The sequence below is a fragment of the Lobosporangium transversale genome, assembly GCF_002105155.1.
Source record: "Lobosporangium transversale strain NRRL 3116 chromosome Unknown BCR41scaffold_24, whole genome shotgun sequence".
Classification (NCBI taxonomy): Eukaryota; Fungi; Mortierellomycota; class Mortierellomycetes; order Mortierellales; family Mortierellaceae; genus Lobosporangium; species Lobosporangium transversale.
The window spans coordinates 506777-521472 of NW_019029002.1; the positions used below are offsets into that span (position 1 = coordinate 506777).

The following is a 14696-nucleotide window of genomic DNA, read 5'->3' on the forward strand; positions in this document are numbered from 1 at the left end:
AAACAGCAGCCAGTGGCTTGTGATAGTAGAAGACAGTCCCAGAAAAATGTAAAATTTGAGGCATTGATGACATTAGGAGCTGCGGCAACCTAGGAAAATCAATTCAGTTGACTACAGAAATATAGTTTTTGCCTTGCTCCGTTTGCTCCATTAGCCAAAGCAACTTTGTCTTCTGAGGGCTTCCATAAAACCTTCATTGTCTTCTCGACTTTCTCAACAATTTTAATCAATTCACTTTTTCTTTCTCTTATTAAACTAATACCTTACGTAGGAGAGGATCAAACCATTGTTCTACATTTCCTCTTTACATTTAAACCATGCCACCAAAAACAACACCCCGCGTCAGAGGAAATGTGAAGGCAGCAAGCAGCAGGTAAAAAAAAAAAAAAAAAAAAAAAAAAAACTTTTTTTCAAGTTGCGAATCCTCTCCCCTCCTCTTACCAACATTCATTACTGGTTGGTTGTAATCAAAATAGTCGCGCTGCAGAACTAGCGAGTACAAGTGGGTCAGGATCAACACTCCCCATCTCAGCCCTCGGAGGATTCGCACAGTTTGCTACACCCGCATTCTCACCATCTTCAACTTACGTAGCCTCCAATGTCTCTCGAAATGCGCCTCCTAACCGATCTGGATCCTCTAGTCCGGCACTTGCATCTTCAGGATCGTCTGGCTTTGGTGGCTTCGACTCAGAGGTTGTCAGTGTGATTAGAAATGGAGACCTCTCCATGATCATTAAGCGACTTATGTCTAAACGCGACACCACTACAAAAGTTAGAGCGCTCGAGGATCTGGAAAAATGGGTCAAAGCACAGCCTGAGGATGAGGAGGCAGGATCAGACGCTTGTCTGGAGGCCCTTGGCCCTTGGATCAAGCTCTATATTAAGTTGACAACTGATGTGGATCGTCGCGTGCGTCTCTTGACTAACAATGTGCATATGTTGATTGTCAAGCGTGTTAAAAAGAGGCTGGCCCCTTATCTGAAGGAGGTGATCGGTGCCTGGGTTGGCACTTTTTTTGACCCAACAAGGGATGTAGCATACGTAGCTGCGGAGGCATTCAAGGTATATATAAATATATATATATATATAATTTACCGATATAATCATTTCATTACCACTGTACTGATCTCATATTCTTTTGGTCTCAGAGCGCTTTTCCTGACAATAAGCGCGAGTCGGTTATCTCTTTCTGTCTCCAAGATATGATCTTCTACGTTTCAGAAATCCTTCTCAATAAATCCTCAGAGACATTCAGTGACCCTCGCTTCAACACAAAGGAGGAAATGGACAGTCGCTATGCCAGAGTCGCTTCAAGCTCCCTCTATACAATTGGATACATTGCTGGTAAATATGAGCCATGTCGCTACATAATATGTGTACCAATGGTTATTTCTTCTGCAGTCTAACTTTGTGTTGTCCTAATATTGAATGCCCTGTGTTTTGATAGAAACGCTATCCGCTGAGTCATTAGAAAAGTCTGCTGGCGAAATTGGACAATTATTGGATGAAACCAAGCTATGGCAGTTCTTTAATCATCCCAGTCCACAGGTGAGGAGGGCAAGCTATAGTATGCTTCGAAAAATCACTAGTAAGGCACCGAGCCTGATCAAAGATAGATTGGAGGTCATTAGCAAAGTGTTTTTCCCAGCAACATTCTCGGATAAGGATCCAACCACTCATGGCGACCTCTGGGATGCACTTCTCATCTACACTAAGGCTTTCCCAGAATCTTGGACAATCGCAGTGGGAAAGAAACCTACTATGTCACTATTTTTTGGATTTCTAAAGGCTGCTGGATATGGATCGACGACCGTTACCTATCGCAGCATCCTACCACTTATCGCAAGCTGGCCAGAAGAATCTATCCTGGGCAAAAATGGAACAGGCTTCCCTTTTGGCAAAGACTTTTTTGACAATTTCTGGAAAGGCCTTAGTAGCCCCCATATTGACAAGGAGCCGGGGTCGACAGCACAATTCTTGGAGGCCTATATTGAATGTATGGTCTATTTTATAGTTCGATTCGGCAAATCCGAGGCAACGGTTCAAGGACAAGAAGCTGTATATGCTACGTACCTCAATCTTTTAAAGACATTTTTGGGATCAACAGATGGCAGCGAAACTTCAGCTAGGCTTGTACAAGACGAGCGAACAGTAGTCAAGAAGATCAGTATTCATTTGGTTCGATTACTTACTATTCCTTCAGTCCGTGAGCGTACCATCGCGAAGCTTTGGGAGCCAATTACGGATATTATGAATGAAGTCGTCTCAGATGAGCCCTCTGATATATATGTAAATCGAGGGAAGCGAGTCATAGCGCTCCTGGCGGAAGCTTCAGCTGCTGCACGCGAGAAACAGGATGAGGCTCTTGTTGAATTAACAGAGAAGGCTGCCGACCAGCTCGTGCAGATTGTAGCCAAAAAGTGCTCTGGGAGTATGTGCCATTTGTGTTAGTCAATAGTTTCGATTGTCGGCTCCTAACTTGGCAAAGTTAATTAGGCTCACTATTTATTGAATTTTTTTTCCTATTTAGCTCAATCTGTTGGACCGTCACAACTTCTCTCCCTGTTGGCACTTCACTTCGAGGTGGTTGTGTTCACTAACCCTGAAAGTCAGAAAGCCCTGCATGACTTTTTCAATGTTCAATTTGCAGATATGCTGATGGCGTCCGATGATGGAACATCTTCGAGTGACGCTACCTCCGAAAGCAATGGCTCTTTGCCACATTTGCTTGGTCTCTTTGCAGGATATCTTGGCAACTCCAAGGAGCCAGAACCGGCATCACAGCTCTGGAAGCAAGTCATGGATAAAGTGTTGAAGGAGACTGAAATAGAGCGAGAACAAGAGCGACAGAGGGTTATCCTTGTAGGGATGTTGCAACGTATTTCAGCCGTATCTCCAAATTTTGATCTGCACCTTGAGAGCATCAACAGTTTTGTTACGGATGTCGTTGTTGGTCAGCAGTATGCTACGTCTTCATCAGGAAAATCATTAGTTTCAAGCGCCTTGAGCTCCAAATCAATCATTTCTGACCGTCTCAAGCTCGACATCATCGACAGTCTCTCTCAACGCATAAATCTCTTCCTGTCAGACATTCTAGCTGGACATGCATTAGGAAAAATGGAAGAGGCGGAATCCATTTTGGCAATCATGCTCGAATCTTTGGCTCATGTCATACCGCTGGCAATTGAGCTGGATGAGGAAGGCCCGTTAAAACAGATTATTGTTGCCATCTTTGACCTTAGCTCACAATCCGAGGGGTACCTGAGCGAGGCCGGACAGAAGAATCTCGAAGAGTTGCAGCGACTCTCAAAGGAATCTGATTCGGTCCGTACTATCCTACGTGAATGTTTGACTGATCATATTCAGGACAATATTCAAAATTTGCTTCGCTTTACTAGTCCGGAGGGCCTTGCAAATCAAGCGCGAAAACTGGTAGAGCTGCTTGACCTGACGGAGCTAAGGGAACGATTTGATCTCCTGAGTGAGTTCTTCTTTGACAAGGAGCACTGGAACTCACTCTATAAGACCCTGACCAGCAGCGGACCCCACCCAACATTGACTATTCTTGATCCAGTTGTCGAGGCTTTTTATGCAGAGAAGCCCTCAAGGGTATCTGCTGTAGAAACACCTTCATCAGAGATTCGGTACGATAGCTTTGGGTTATCAGCATATGGACGGCTAGCTCTCTTTACATTCGAGCTCTTAAAAGATGAGACCTTAGAATCGCTATTCCTACTATATCCTGATAAAATGACATGGATTATGGAGGAACTTTTGAAAGTTAGACAGGGGTGCCTTGACGCTTTTAAGACACCTTCCTCCAATGCCGGCATCTTTTATTCGCCGCATTTGCATACAGATGCGAATGCTGTAGTTTTCAGGAGTCTATTACGGGAGATGTCACTGATGGTTGTCACTTGGGTTTCCCTTGTTGCAAATGAAAGCTGGGAGTCTCAAGTCATTGAGGCCCTAGCCCATGTTCCCCAAAGTAGGCCTAATGTAGACGATGATGACGATGATTCTCAATGCAGTGCCACATCCTTTGCTCTAGCAGCTATCAAAGAACAAGACGGATTCAACGAGCGCGTACTGGCTGATGTCGTTCAGGCGCTAGCCCAGGTCGATAATTCCCAAGTCTCTCCTGAAGTTGCCAAGAAATGGTGCCTTATCTTTAAGAGTGAAACCGGTATGTCAGAATCAAAGCTGAACCTCCAAGTCTAAGTGTGCTATCTCAGCTTACCTAAAAATGGAGACTAATATCCATCTTTTTTCGCTTATAGTGCCATTGTCAGTTTCTACTGGATTGATCATTGCACTTAAAAAGAGACTTGAAAACACAAGCGAGTTTGCAAATCTTCTCAACTATTGGATTACAGCGCCAACAAAACCTAACGAGGTTTCGATACAGCATCTAGATACAGTACGTCGTCTGACGCTCCTTGTTGCCGCTCTCAGGTCTCGTGACAAAGATGAGTCTAGCATGAGCCTACCTCAGATCCGTGTCATGAATTTATTGCAGTCGATTCGTCGTTGGATGTCGGAGTCAGATGCGTTGCAAAGTTTCGATAGCCAGGATCAACTGCTTATCCATTCTATACTGCTCAAGCTCTTAAATGCTCTTGCTTATCAAGTCCAGGAACTCCCAGGAGCGCATTGGGAGATGATGTTCAGTTACATTTTATCAGTGTTTACAGGGCTTGGAGAGCCGACAGCCACTCCATTTGCCATTCTTGTACTGGAAAGAGCTTGTTGCTTGGCTATCAATCTTATTGAGCTCGGGACAGAGGAGGAGGATATTCAGAGCGTATGGGATGATCATAGCGAGGGTATTCTGGTAGCAGCAATGCGGCTTATTGGGTGTGATAAAGTAATGTCTGAGGCAGCTTCTATTAAAATGGACCGACCTGTCCGTCAGTATCTGGAAGCACTGTCCCAAATTTGCGCGCATGCACCGGACCGTCTTGTGTTGTCTCATGGATCTGTGGCTGAGCAGTGCCGTCTGTTGACAGAACCTCTTACAACGGTGCAGATGCTTGCATACAGACAATTGCAGACTATTTTGGTCGAGGAGGTACAGGCGTTGTCGATTCAGATGGAGATTAAGTCGCCTATAAGCCAAAATTTGGCTTCTGTAGAAGAAGAGGGGTCCATTGAGGACAACAGCAGCAGCACCGTTGATGCAGATGATAAGATGACACAGCCCAAGTTCCCTGTTTCACTTTGGCGCATCATTTCTAATCCGCCTAGGGGATTCCCAGCCATGGATGTTAACGTTGATGCTGATGACGAAATCAACTGGCGAGAAGAGTTTTCGTTATTATTAGACATGTCTAACAATGGCGGTGAAGATGAGGATGATGAGTATGGAATTGGTGCAGGGGTAGCAGCCAAATCTGAGAAGCTGACCTCACACGCTATCCTTGGGTATTTGTTGGCATGGAAGCTTGCATTCGTCATTTTTGAGAATACGGTAAGATCTTTTTTCATATGATGCCGAAAGAACACCGACCAAGGTTAAATATTTCATAATTAACTCAATTGTTCCTTTCTAATTGTCAGACGTACACTGTCAAGTCCCGTCTAGTCGAGCAGTTGCGGTCCTCAGAAGTGATGAATGACCTTTTGCCCTATCTCTTCCATCTTCTCGGCGTTCATTCTGCTTCATCATTGGTGAATGACTCAACTTCTAACCATCAGGCTGTTTCAACGACGTCTAATGAAGCCAAGCCAACAGGCACATTTGATCTTAGCAAATGGGACATCACAGAATATCAGATTACAGGCTTTGATCTGTCTTCACCAGAGATTGGCTTCCCTCTTCTTGCAGGACATTTGTACTACACTTGTCTAGCCAATGTCCCTAGTTTGGTGCGGATTTGGTGGACCGAGTGTAAGCTTCGACAGCTCAGCATTGCAGTCGAGTCATTAACTGAAAAGTACTTCTCGCCACTACTGATTGCCCATGAATTGGCTTCGCTTGCCAAGGCGAAGCAGAACCTTGCAGCTGGAGGACAGGCAGCAGCCGCTGCAGCATTGTCAGGTGTCTCGGACGACCTGAACGAACTTCAGATCAAGACATCGAAGGCGACTTCTGAGGTGACTGCGTCGTTCCAGATCGATGAAGCAACAATGGAAATTGTGATTCGACTTCCCACCAATTTCCCCTTGCGACAGGTAGAAGTCGAGGGACTGCAGCGTGTGGGTGTGAAAGAAGCTCGTTGGCGAGCCTGGCTGCTGGCAGTGGCAGGCGTCATTGCGGCGCAAAATGGCTCGCTGATTGACGCATTGACGCTATTTAGGAGAAATGTTGGATTGCATTTCGAAGGTGTGGAAGATTGTACGATTTGTTACTCTATTGTCTCGTTGCAGGATCGGTCATTACCTAACAAGACTTGCAAAACCTGTAAGAACCGGTTCCATGCATCATGTCTATACAAGTGGTTTAGGACTTCTAATTCTTCCAGTTGTCCTTTGTGCAGAACGTTGTGGTGAAGCGAGGATCCTTGTGTTATTTTGTGCTATTTTTTTCATGATAATTCAAAGTATAAGCGAAAGCAACAAAATAGAATCTCTAATAAAAATCTCCAAGTCGAGAAGAATTTGCGACTCTTTTAAAGATAAAAAGTAAAGCTTGCTAAGCTTTAACATGAGATATGTTTTATTGACTATTCGGGCTTGGTAGCCTTTTTTTAGTGGACGGACTGCTTAAAAGAAAACTGCCACTGGGATCTGCAGTAGCAGCCTCTAATGCATCGGATTCTGACCATCCTAGAGCAACTGCTCGCGCCGCTGTGGAGATGACTGCTGCGCTTGGGATGACGGGTCCTGCAGAAGTAGCACGGGCAGATCGTCGTACCCGCAGTTTCTGTCGGCGACGCCCTCGGCCCCCAATGCCAAATTCTGGATCATACAAATCGTCATCATCGTCATCGTCATCACCATACTCATCACAACTGTGACTCACTCCTGCCCGATGTACGCCGAGAGAGTTGTTTGAAGCATTACGACCCATATGGGTGCTATTGAGTTGTTCTTCTGATCTACTACACTTTACAGGGTGGGGAGTCGAGATTGAAGTCGAGCTCGAATTATTGTTGGTTGCTGTTGATGTGGTAGCGGTATTAGTGGCATTCCAAGGGAATGCGGGTATTTTGGATGAGCCATCATTGTTATCATCCGGAACTGGGGGTTGATATTTGGGTACAGCACGTCCATATTTAGTGGTTTGCTGTCCAGAGTTGCTACTGTAGTTGGAAGTATCTAAACTGCTACTATTTGCAGTGTTGTCATCACTTGTCTCCAGATCAAGTCTCTCAGCCCAAGTGAGTTGCCTCCTCGATTGTTGCGATGTACTAGGTCGAGGGTTGTGTCCGTAGTCATAGTTTCTGACTTCTATTGTTGGAATTGGTTCATTTAGTGTGGTGCCGGTAGGGGCAGTAGTAGCAGAGGTAGTAGTAGTAGCAGCAGGAGCACGAGCGAGCGCCCGCTGACCACTTCTCCATCGACGTCCCAATAATGAAAAACGCCCAGCCCGTCCTTCTACGCCTGTGGCATTCGCAGTGTTGACGAGTGAATCTTGGTTGGCTACACCGGACATTGGGTTCAGACCAGAGGCCATTGTTGCCAATATTGCTGATGCTCGGCGTGGCTTTGTGACATGTGCTTGCCCAGTGGAAGAAAGCGTTACCAAATCCTCTTCCGAGAACAAGCCCATCCAACCATCAAGGTATGATTGACTCGGGAAACGAATCAATACTGTAACAGAATGAAAAGTTGTTACTCGAATCGTTGGCTCGGGTATATTTGGGTCTTGTTCCATGGTAAGCATTAGATAGCTTGCACACTTTCCGTCGGTGCTCTGTAACAAAAAAATAAAAATAAAAAATAAAAAATAAAAATCTTACCTTAAGTAAATAATAATGATAATAATAATAAAAAAGAAATGTTCTTCTAATCACTTACATCCACAGCCATGAAAGCATGAGCTTCTGGAACAAGAATCAGGGTAAAGACGGACCAATGTGATAGGAAGCTTGTGAAAATGTTTCTTTGGATACGAACCGGAAGAAGGAACTATAATAATAATGTTGAGATAGGAGCCGGAAAATAAGTATTCGTTTTTGCACATTGAATAAAAAAACAAAAACCAATGGATTGCTGATTTGATGAACATACGAAATATGAATCCATCTAGAAGTAATAAAAAAAAAAAAAAAAAAAAAAAGAGTTTTAGTTAGAGTAAAACTGCATTGAAATTATGGAGCGAAGATTACACATGCACAACTAAGTACGTTACCACTCGCTGAGCTCCACAATTCTGGTTCTTTCCAGATTGCTGTCCTTCTTGCCCTGTGCTTGATGGATGTTCAGTTGTGATAGTAATCGGACTTCTATTGATGTGATGCTGCCCATCTTCTTCATCGCCCTGTCTCGTAGCTGGGCACTGTGTTTGATCCTGCTTTTCAAGACTTAGGTCCTCGCACTCTTGCTCGCTCAAGAGCTCCATAGACGGCCGAGTCCTTATATCTTTCATATCAGCCTCACTCAGGAATGTGCCTGGCTTTGGAAAGTTTGGAGGTTCCTTATTATAATTGCATGGAATAAATGTACCATGAATGCTGTTGATGCTGCTGATGCCGTTACCACCATCATTCCCATTGCCGTTACTTCCGAGGCTCCTCAACATGATAGAACTCATCCATGCATCCATTGCATTGCCACTCTTTTTTTTACCTATCTCAAAAGAGGGCGTAATGCTGCGTGTATGGAGCGAAGCTGATACTGTATCCAGAATATCTAATTTCAGCGCTTCAGTGCGATCACCTTCAACCCTTATAGCCACGGCCTTGGATGCAGGTGACGAGCGCCCTGTATCAGCGCCTTGATATTCATACTTGATAATAAGGTCATCCGACCTATAGCCAGCTGCAGCGTTATTTGCTCCGTCTGTTGCAGCGGTAGTTGCAGTCGCCTTTGACTCATTTCTATCGCTTTTCCTTGCAGCCTCTTGTGCAGGGCCACCAACTACTGGAGCCCCTAAGCCCCGAAGATCCCCCGGCATTCGGCCCATCTGCGGTGCTCCTAATGCGCCGCCACCACCACCGCCATTGGCAAATCCTGCGCGATTGTATCCTCCAGACATTCCTTTCTGCTTAACTCGCTGACGCGCACTCCACAGCTTCCAGATTTTTGGGAAGAAGAGGATGATCAGGCCCAAGACAGCTATGAGATATGTCCCAACCATATTAATATAGTACGTTGCCATGTAGATCTCCTCTGGAAATACGGCGGTGATGGCGATTATGAGCGTAATGAAAAAGATATTACTTGAAAATAAAATCATTTTTGTATGAGGAAATGTGTTAATTATAGTGACCCTTTAACTGTATCCAAGCCTTATCAAGGGTATGGGAGAGGGGAAAGAACTTACTAAAGTAGTACAGCGATTTGTCGCGCTTCGTTCCAGAGCGACATGATATTGTGGGTCTTGAACGCCAGGTAGACACCAAAAATAATCAAAAGGATAGGCACGATAGAGGCTGTGACGATCCACCATCCATTAGTCATTTCGCCATTACACCGAACCCACTGAACAGACTTGATGTTGAGCTTCACAGGCGTAGGGGCGTCAATGGTCACCTCACATATGATTGGGATCATTGCAAGGACCACAATGAGCACTAGATAACGAAGGAGAAGATATGTTTGGAATCCATGGTTGGCAAGCGAGACACTATTAAATATCCTATAGATCCGGTAATTCTTGATAGTCAAGGAGCTATGGTATTAATAAAGATCAAGTTTTTTTTTTTTTTTTTTTTTTTTAAAAAAAAAAATAATAATAATAAATAAGCTAGACTTAGTATCCATGAAAACATACTTTTTTTTTAGGAAAAAAAAAAAAAAAAAAAAAAACTACAAGGATACTCTTTGCTTACCCTGCTAAAAGAGTAACACCGACTGGGCGCAAGATCATTTGCATCATGCATGTGCTTCTTCTTGGGATGCCAATAAACAAAAGACATCCGATGAAGATCAGCAATATCCCTAGTAATTCGCACTGACAGAACCCTGGGCTATTTTTGTTTTTATTTATTATTTTATATTATTATCATTGTTATTATTATTATTATTATTATCATCATCATCATTATTATTATTATTATGGGTGTTAATATTATTATAATTGTTATTGTTATCGTTACTGTAGTTATTATAGTTATTATTATTTTTCTTTTTTCTTTTTTTTTTTCCCCCTCCCCAATATTTGACTAGACCAAAGTTAACACAATAACAAGCTACTTGAAACTTTACAAAACTTACCTAGCAGCTTTGATGGTGATATCGTTGCGATAATAGTAAACTATCCCCATAGAAACTAGGGTGATTATGATTCCCAAGATACAAAATATTCCATAAATAATACCCCGAGCATTGGTCCAGCTCGGATTCCTGACTTTTTTTTTTTTTTTTTTTTTTTTTTGGAAGGTTTTTAAGTTGTTAGAAATCATCTTGACTTTGCAATCGGGGGGGTTTATGGTAACAGATGCGTAGAAAGGGACAATGAGAACACAAAACATACTAGCCACTGTAGGCACGTCAGCTGGAGGGAAAGGGTATCCGTCCTTGAATGGTGGTTCTCTGACCAAAGTATAGTTTGTGCCAAAAATTGTCGCAAAGTGGACACTCCTACCATCTTTCATGCTCAGGGCGTATATATTACTAGAAGAAGAAAAAAAAAGAAAAAAAAAAAAAAAGTTGAGTTGGTTTGCTGGAATTATGAAATGGATATCATCTCGTACACCTTAGAGTGATATTGTTGCTACTGTTACTGCTATTCCTATTCTCAACATCATGTAATCCTCACCTGGCTACCCTGTCTCCTATATTACTGATAGTGATGGGTCCAGAAGGACCCATAAAAGGATCTTTACCGTAATATTTGGCGGCGTCGATTTCCCCCGAATGTTGACCGGAAATGATTTGACGGATCAATGTGTCACGTGAGGAAGGATTTAACGCGCTTTCACGTCGTACAAACTATAAATTAAATTATCCAAAACCATAATGAATTTACAAACTAAATCCATAACAACAGCATAGCAACCACACGCGAGACCCTTACCTCTCCATACATATGCGCGATCATCATGACACAGGCATAAGCATTGACTTCTCCATGATCCAACCGTGGCTGAGCAGCGCCAGGGTAACTGTTATCAATAAAACAAAAGTGAATAAAGAGAATAAGATATATATCATTCATGTCGTAGGTATGACAATGGCTCTCCTTTTCGTTCCTATTGTCCTCAACTGAGAAACCAACGTACTCCTTTGGGTCCAGCCCCATCCAACTGGAGAAGAAGGTATCATAAGGCGTGTAGCCAGTCATATTCCAGCCATTATCGATCATGATTAATCCATTGTATTCTTTGTTATTAGAATCGCCTCTGAATGGTTCAGTCACATCATTCATCGTGATCCACCCATATTCTGGGCCCATGTAACCAGTGTCTCTGTAGGACGTTTTTTTTTTTTTAAAAAAAAAAAAAAAAAAAAAAAAAAAGAGAAAAAAAAAGGTGAGAAAAAAAAAGGGCGGCCATTAGCATTTTCTAAGTAGTTAATTTTTTTTTTTTTTTTTTTTTTTTTTTTCTTTTTACTACTTTTATCCTTACTTCATTTCACGGAGTACGCCAAACTGGGCGACAAAGTTAGCAAATAAGACCTGAATTCGGGAATGGTTATTATCGATCATCTTCTTGATATCTTTGTAAGTTGGGTCAAATGTAGGACCATCTATGACTAGACTATAAAATTCTAATATGACGACTCCCATGCTTCTGGCTTTTTCCAAAAAGTAATCTCGTGCTTGAAAAAGGAAAAAAGGAAAGGAAGAGGAAATATAAAAAGCTAATTTGAGTTAACCAAAAAAAAAAAAAAAACCATTGTACCATTGTAAAAACTTTTTTCCAGCAAAACAATATCATTTTTTTTTCTTTTTTTTTTTTTTTTTTTTTTTTTTTTTTACCTGTAAATTCTAAGAAATTTGAATCATAAATGACAGAGATACGTCCCCACCCTGCATGTCGAATCACTTCAAAGACAGCATCAATGATGACCATGATAGTGGGTGCAGTCCTGAAAACATAAACACCCTTGGCGCCACTTGGTCGTATAGGATTCACTGTAATCAGACATTGATAGCAACAGTAAAAATGATAGCAGGGATCAAAAGAAGAAAGGGAATTTTTTTTTTTTGCCCTGTTAGACTATTAAGGAAAAAAGAAAGACGAGAGTTCAGTCCGAAACAAAGAAATAAAAATCAAAAAAATAAACGTGCCTGATGCAAAAGAGCATTGAGGAATTTGTAAACTTGAAGTCAATAATGCCTCGTATCTTGTAAGATCTGACCTAATATCCCCAATAACTCCACCCACCTAGATGACAAGGCAAGTCAACAAATTAATATAATTAGCGGCGATAACAAAGTCGCTAATTTATGTTGCTTCCCATGTCAGCATTATATACAAGGTGTTCTTTTAAAAAAAAAAATAAATAAAAAAACAAGGGTACAAAAAGAAAAAAAGTATCGAAATGGACATACTTTGGCACTTATTAAGGAACCAGTTGCAGCAATAGCTGCAGCACCTCCAGTTGATGAAAATTGACCAGGGTACTGACTGTCACGAAGCATTAGAGACATATTGACTCCTTAAAAAAAAGGAAATAAATATCAAAAGATGTATTAGTTAGAACTTTATCTACTTTTTTTTTTTTTTTTTTTTTTTTTTTTGGCTTTTGCTATTTACAGACATTTTACTATTATTGTTACCTGGAATAATCCCTAATCGGTTTACATCGTTAACTGCCATACGGATAGACTAGAGATTTTGAGGCTCAAATAAGTTATTGGAAGGAAAATTTTTTGTTTTTTTGTGTTTTTTTTTTTTTTTTTTTTTTTTTTTAGGGATGTGATAGGCAAAAAAAAAAAAAAAAAAAAAAGGTAACATGGGGCAGCAGAGAAGGGATGGGAAAGATTAATATTTAATATTTACCGACAAAGAATTGCGAACCATGGCCGCCTCTCGTTTTTCTGGATTTTCATTGAAGGACAATAGGACCCCTAATCGGAGAGTGTTTGGATCGGGGTCCCAATAGTTTTCATATTCATAGTCTGTCAGCAAACCTGGCTTAACAGATGGCCTAGGCGCTGTTATGGGTGGAGCCAAAGTAGGTGCACTTCCAGTGGATGTCGTTACTGATACTTCAGGCGGGGACTGTGTCTCTGATGGTGATGGTGAGGGAGTGGGCACAAGAATTGAACTTGAAGGAGTACTGGGATTTAGCTGACGCCGGTCTAACACAACGCCTGCTGTAGCTGTTGCTGTTGCAGTTGTAGCTACAGTAGGAGAGGACAGTAGGGATGATGAAATACAATTATGTGCATCATTCCATCTCTCATTGTGATTGTAGCTGCTATCCAAATGAAAACGAGAGAGATGCGTATTGGAGAACGGGTGTACTATTGCTGGCAATGCTTCTGCTGATACGATTACTGCTACTCCTGATTTACTTAAATGATAGTCATTGAGTAGAATTGCGTTCAGGATCACCAACACCCACAAAACTGCTACAATATTGGCCATTAATTTCAAATCCAGATCCGAAAAGACAAAAGAAAAGAAAAAGGAAAAAAAAAAAAAAAAAAAAAAAAAGATAAAATAAGATAAAATAGAGGTTTTAAAATCACTGGAGGAGAAGGAGGAAGAAGGAGGTTGATGTGATTTTATCCGACTGGCGATTAGGGGCGGAAGGGAATGTCAGAAGTCTAGAGGATGGTCCTTCATAATTGCAGGAAGACGAATTTCGAGTGTAACGATGTAACAATTATAAAAAGGGGACAAAGGGAGGGCAAGGGAGGACAAAGGATAAGGAAGAATAAGAGCGAAAGGAAGAGAGAGAGAGAGAAGGAAATGGAGGAGAGTGAATGGTCCGAAGAAGGAAGGAGGAATGAGAGGTTTGTGGAGAGAGAAAAAGGGAGGAAGAATAGAAAGATCGGGGAAGGAGAGAGAGAGAGGGAAAGCAAAGAATACCGTTATACTACCAGCCAGGAAAGATGCATTGCAGACCCGCTTCTCATTTTATCAGCGTACAAAATGTTCCAGACAAACAACTTTTCATGTTTTATTTTATTTTTTTATATTTATTTCCTCCAAGAAAGCGGAAACTAACGATACGACTCGAATTGTTGTATGCACGATCCGTCAGTTCCGTGCAAGCAATTATAGATTGATGTGTTCTCCATTGTTGGTTTGTCCGTTTTGTGCTGGTTTTTCCTGCATGTTTGTTTGTTTGTTTAGTTTGGTTGCTTGTTATTGCTTTTGTCGGCTCAATGTATAGATGCACCTTTTATTTGCCAACGTCCTGTCCTTGCTGTTGGTGCTGCTGATTTTGATCTCCAGATCCCTGTGAGGCTTTTTGAGCCGATGCCTGAGAATTGTCCTTGTCTCGCTTGGACGTCTCCTCGCGTTGATAAAGGTTCGAGGTATCTGTTGGGTTCTTTTTGGACTTCTCAGAAGACTCTTGTTGAAGACGGTTAGCAGAGTTGGCATTCATTCTTCTTATTTTTTTATTTTATTTTATTTTTTTTTCCTAATATATTCTTTGGATGGGTAAATGTAATGCGTTTACTGTGA

General features: G+C 41.9%; 2 protein-coding genes across 2 annotated transcripts; one reads left to right on the plus strand and one right to left on the minus strand.

Moving 5' to 3' along the window:
• The first annotated feature begins 114 nt into the window (after nucleotides 1–114).
• BCR41DRAFT_387374 (hypothetical protein) lies at nucleotides 115–6594 on the plus strand. Its single transcript, XM_022027890.1, has 7 exons — nucleotides 115–373; nucleotides 477–1062; nucleotides 1149–1344; nucleotides 1448–2431; nucleotides 2531–4186; nucleotides 4281–5470; nucleotides 5560–6594. Exons 1-7 carry the CDS (start codon nucleotides 318–320, stop codon nucleotides 6490–6492), a joined length of 5601 nt encoding a protein of 1866 aa, XP_021880364.1. The 5' UTR covers nucleotides 115–317; the 3' UTR covers nucleotides 6493–6594.
• Nucleotides 6595–10170: 3576 nt separating this feature from the next.
• Nucleotides 10171–13683, minus strand: BCR41DRAFT_99384 (periplasmic binding protein-like I). The gene is made up of 10 exons (XM_022031115.1): nucleotides 13056–13683; nucleotides 12833–12881; nucleotides 12605–12711; nucleotides 12029–12269; nucleotides 11676–11868; nucleotides 11331–11516; nucleotides 11126–11213; nucleotides 10868–11040; nucleotides 10583–10722; nucleotides 10171–10456 (listed from the first exon to the last, which is right to left on the minus strand). The coding sequence occupies exons 1-10, from the start codon at nucleotides 13644–13646 to the stop codon at nucleotides 10320–10322; spliced, it is 1905 nt and encodes a 634-aa protein (XP_021880365.1). The 5' UTR covers nucleotides 13647–13683; the 3' UTR covers nucleotides 10171–10319.
• Between the last annotated feature and the right edge of the window lie 1013 nt (nucleotides 13684–14696).

What these genes read in the sequence shown, in the direction of transcription:
- BCR41DRAFT_387374 (XM_022027890.1), top strand. Translation starts at nt 318, where the DNA reads ATGCCACCAAAAACAACACCCCGCGTCAGAGGAAATGTGAAGGCAGCA. An exon ending in TAGCTGCGGAGGCATTCAAG is followed by an intron (nt 1,063 to 1,148) that starts GTATATATAAAT and finishes TTTTGGTCTCAG; the next exon opens with AGCGCTTTTCCTGACAATAA. An exon ending in AGCCAAAAAGTGCTCTGGGA is followed by an intron (nt 2,432 to 2,530) that starts GTATGTGCCATT and finishes TTTCCTATTTAG; the next exon opens with CTCAATCTGTTGGACCGTCA.
- BCR41DRAFT_99384 (XM_022031115.1), bottom strand. Translation starts at nt 13,646, where the DNA reads ATGGCCAATATTGTAGCAGTTTTGTGGGTGTTGGTGATCCTGAACGCA. An exon ending in TGGTTCGCAATTCTTTGTCG is followed by an intron (nt 12,882 to 13,055) that starts GTAAATATTAAA and finishes CAAAATCTCTAG; the next exon opens with TCTATCCGTATGGCAGTTAA. An exon ending in TGACGTGCCTACAGTGGCTA is followed by an intron (nt 10,457 to 10,582) that starts GTATGTTTTGTG and finishes AAAAAAAAAAAG; the next exon opens with TCAGGAATCCGAGCTGGACC.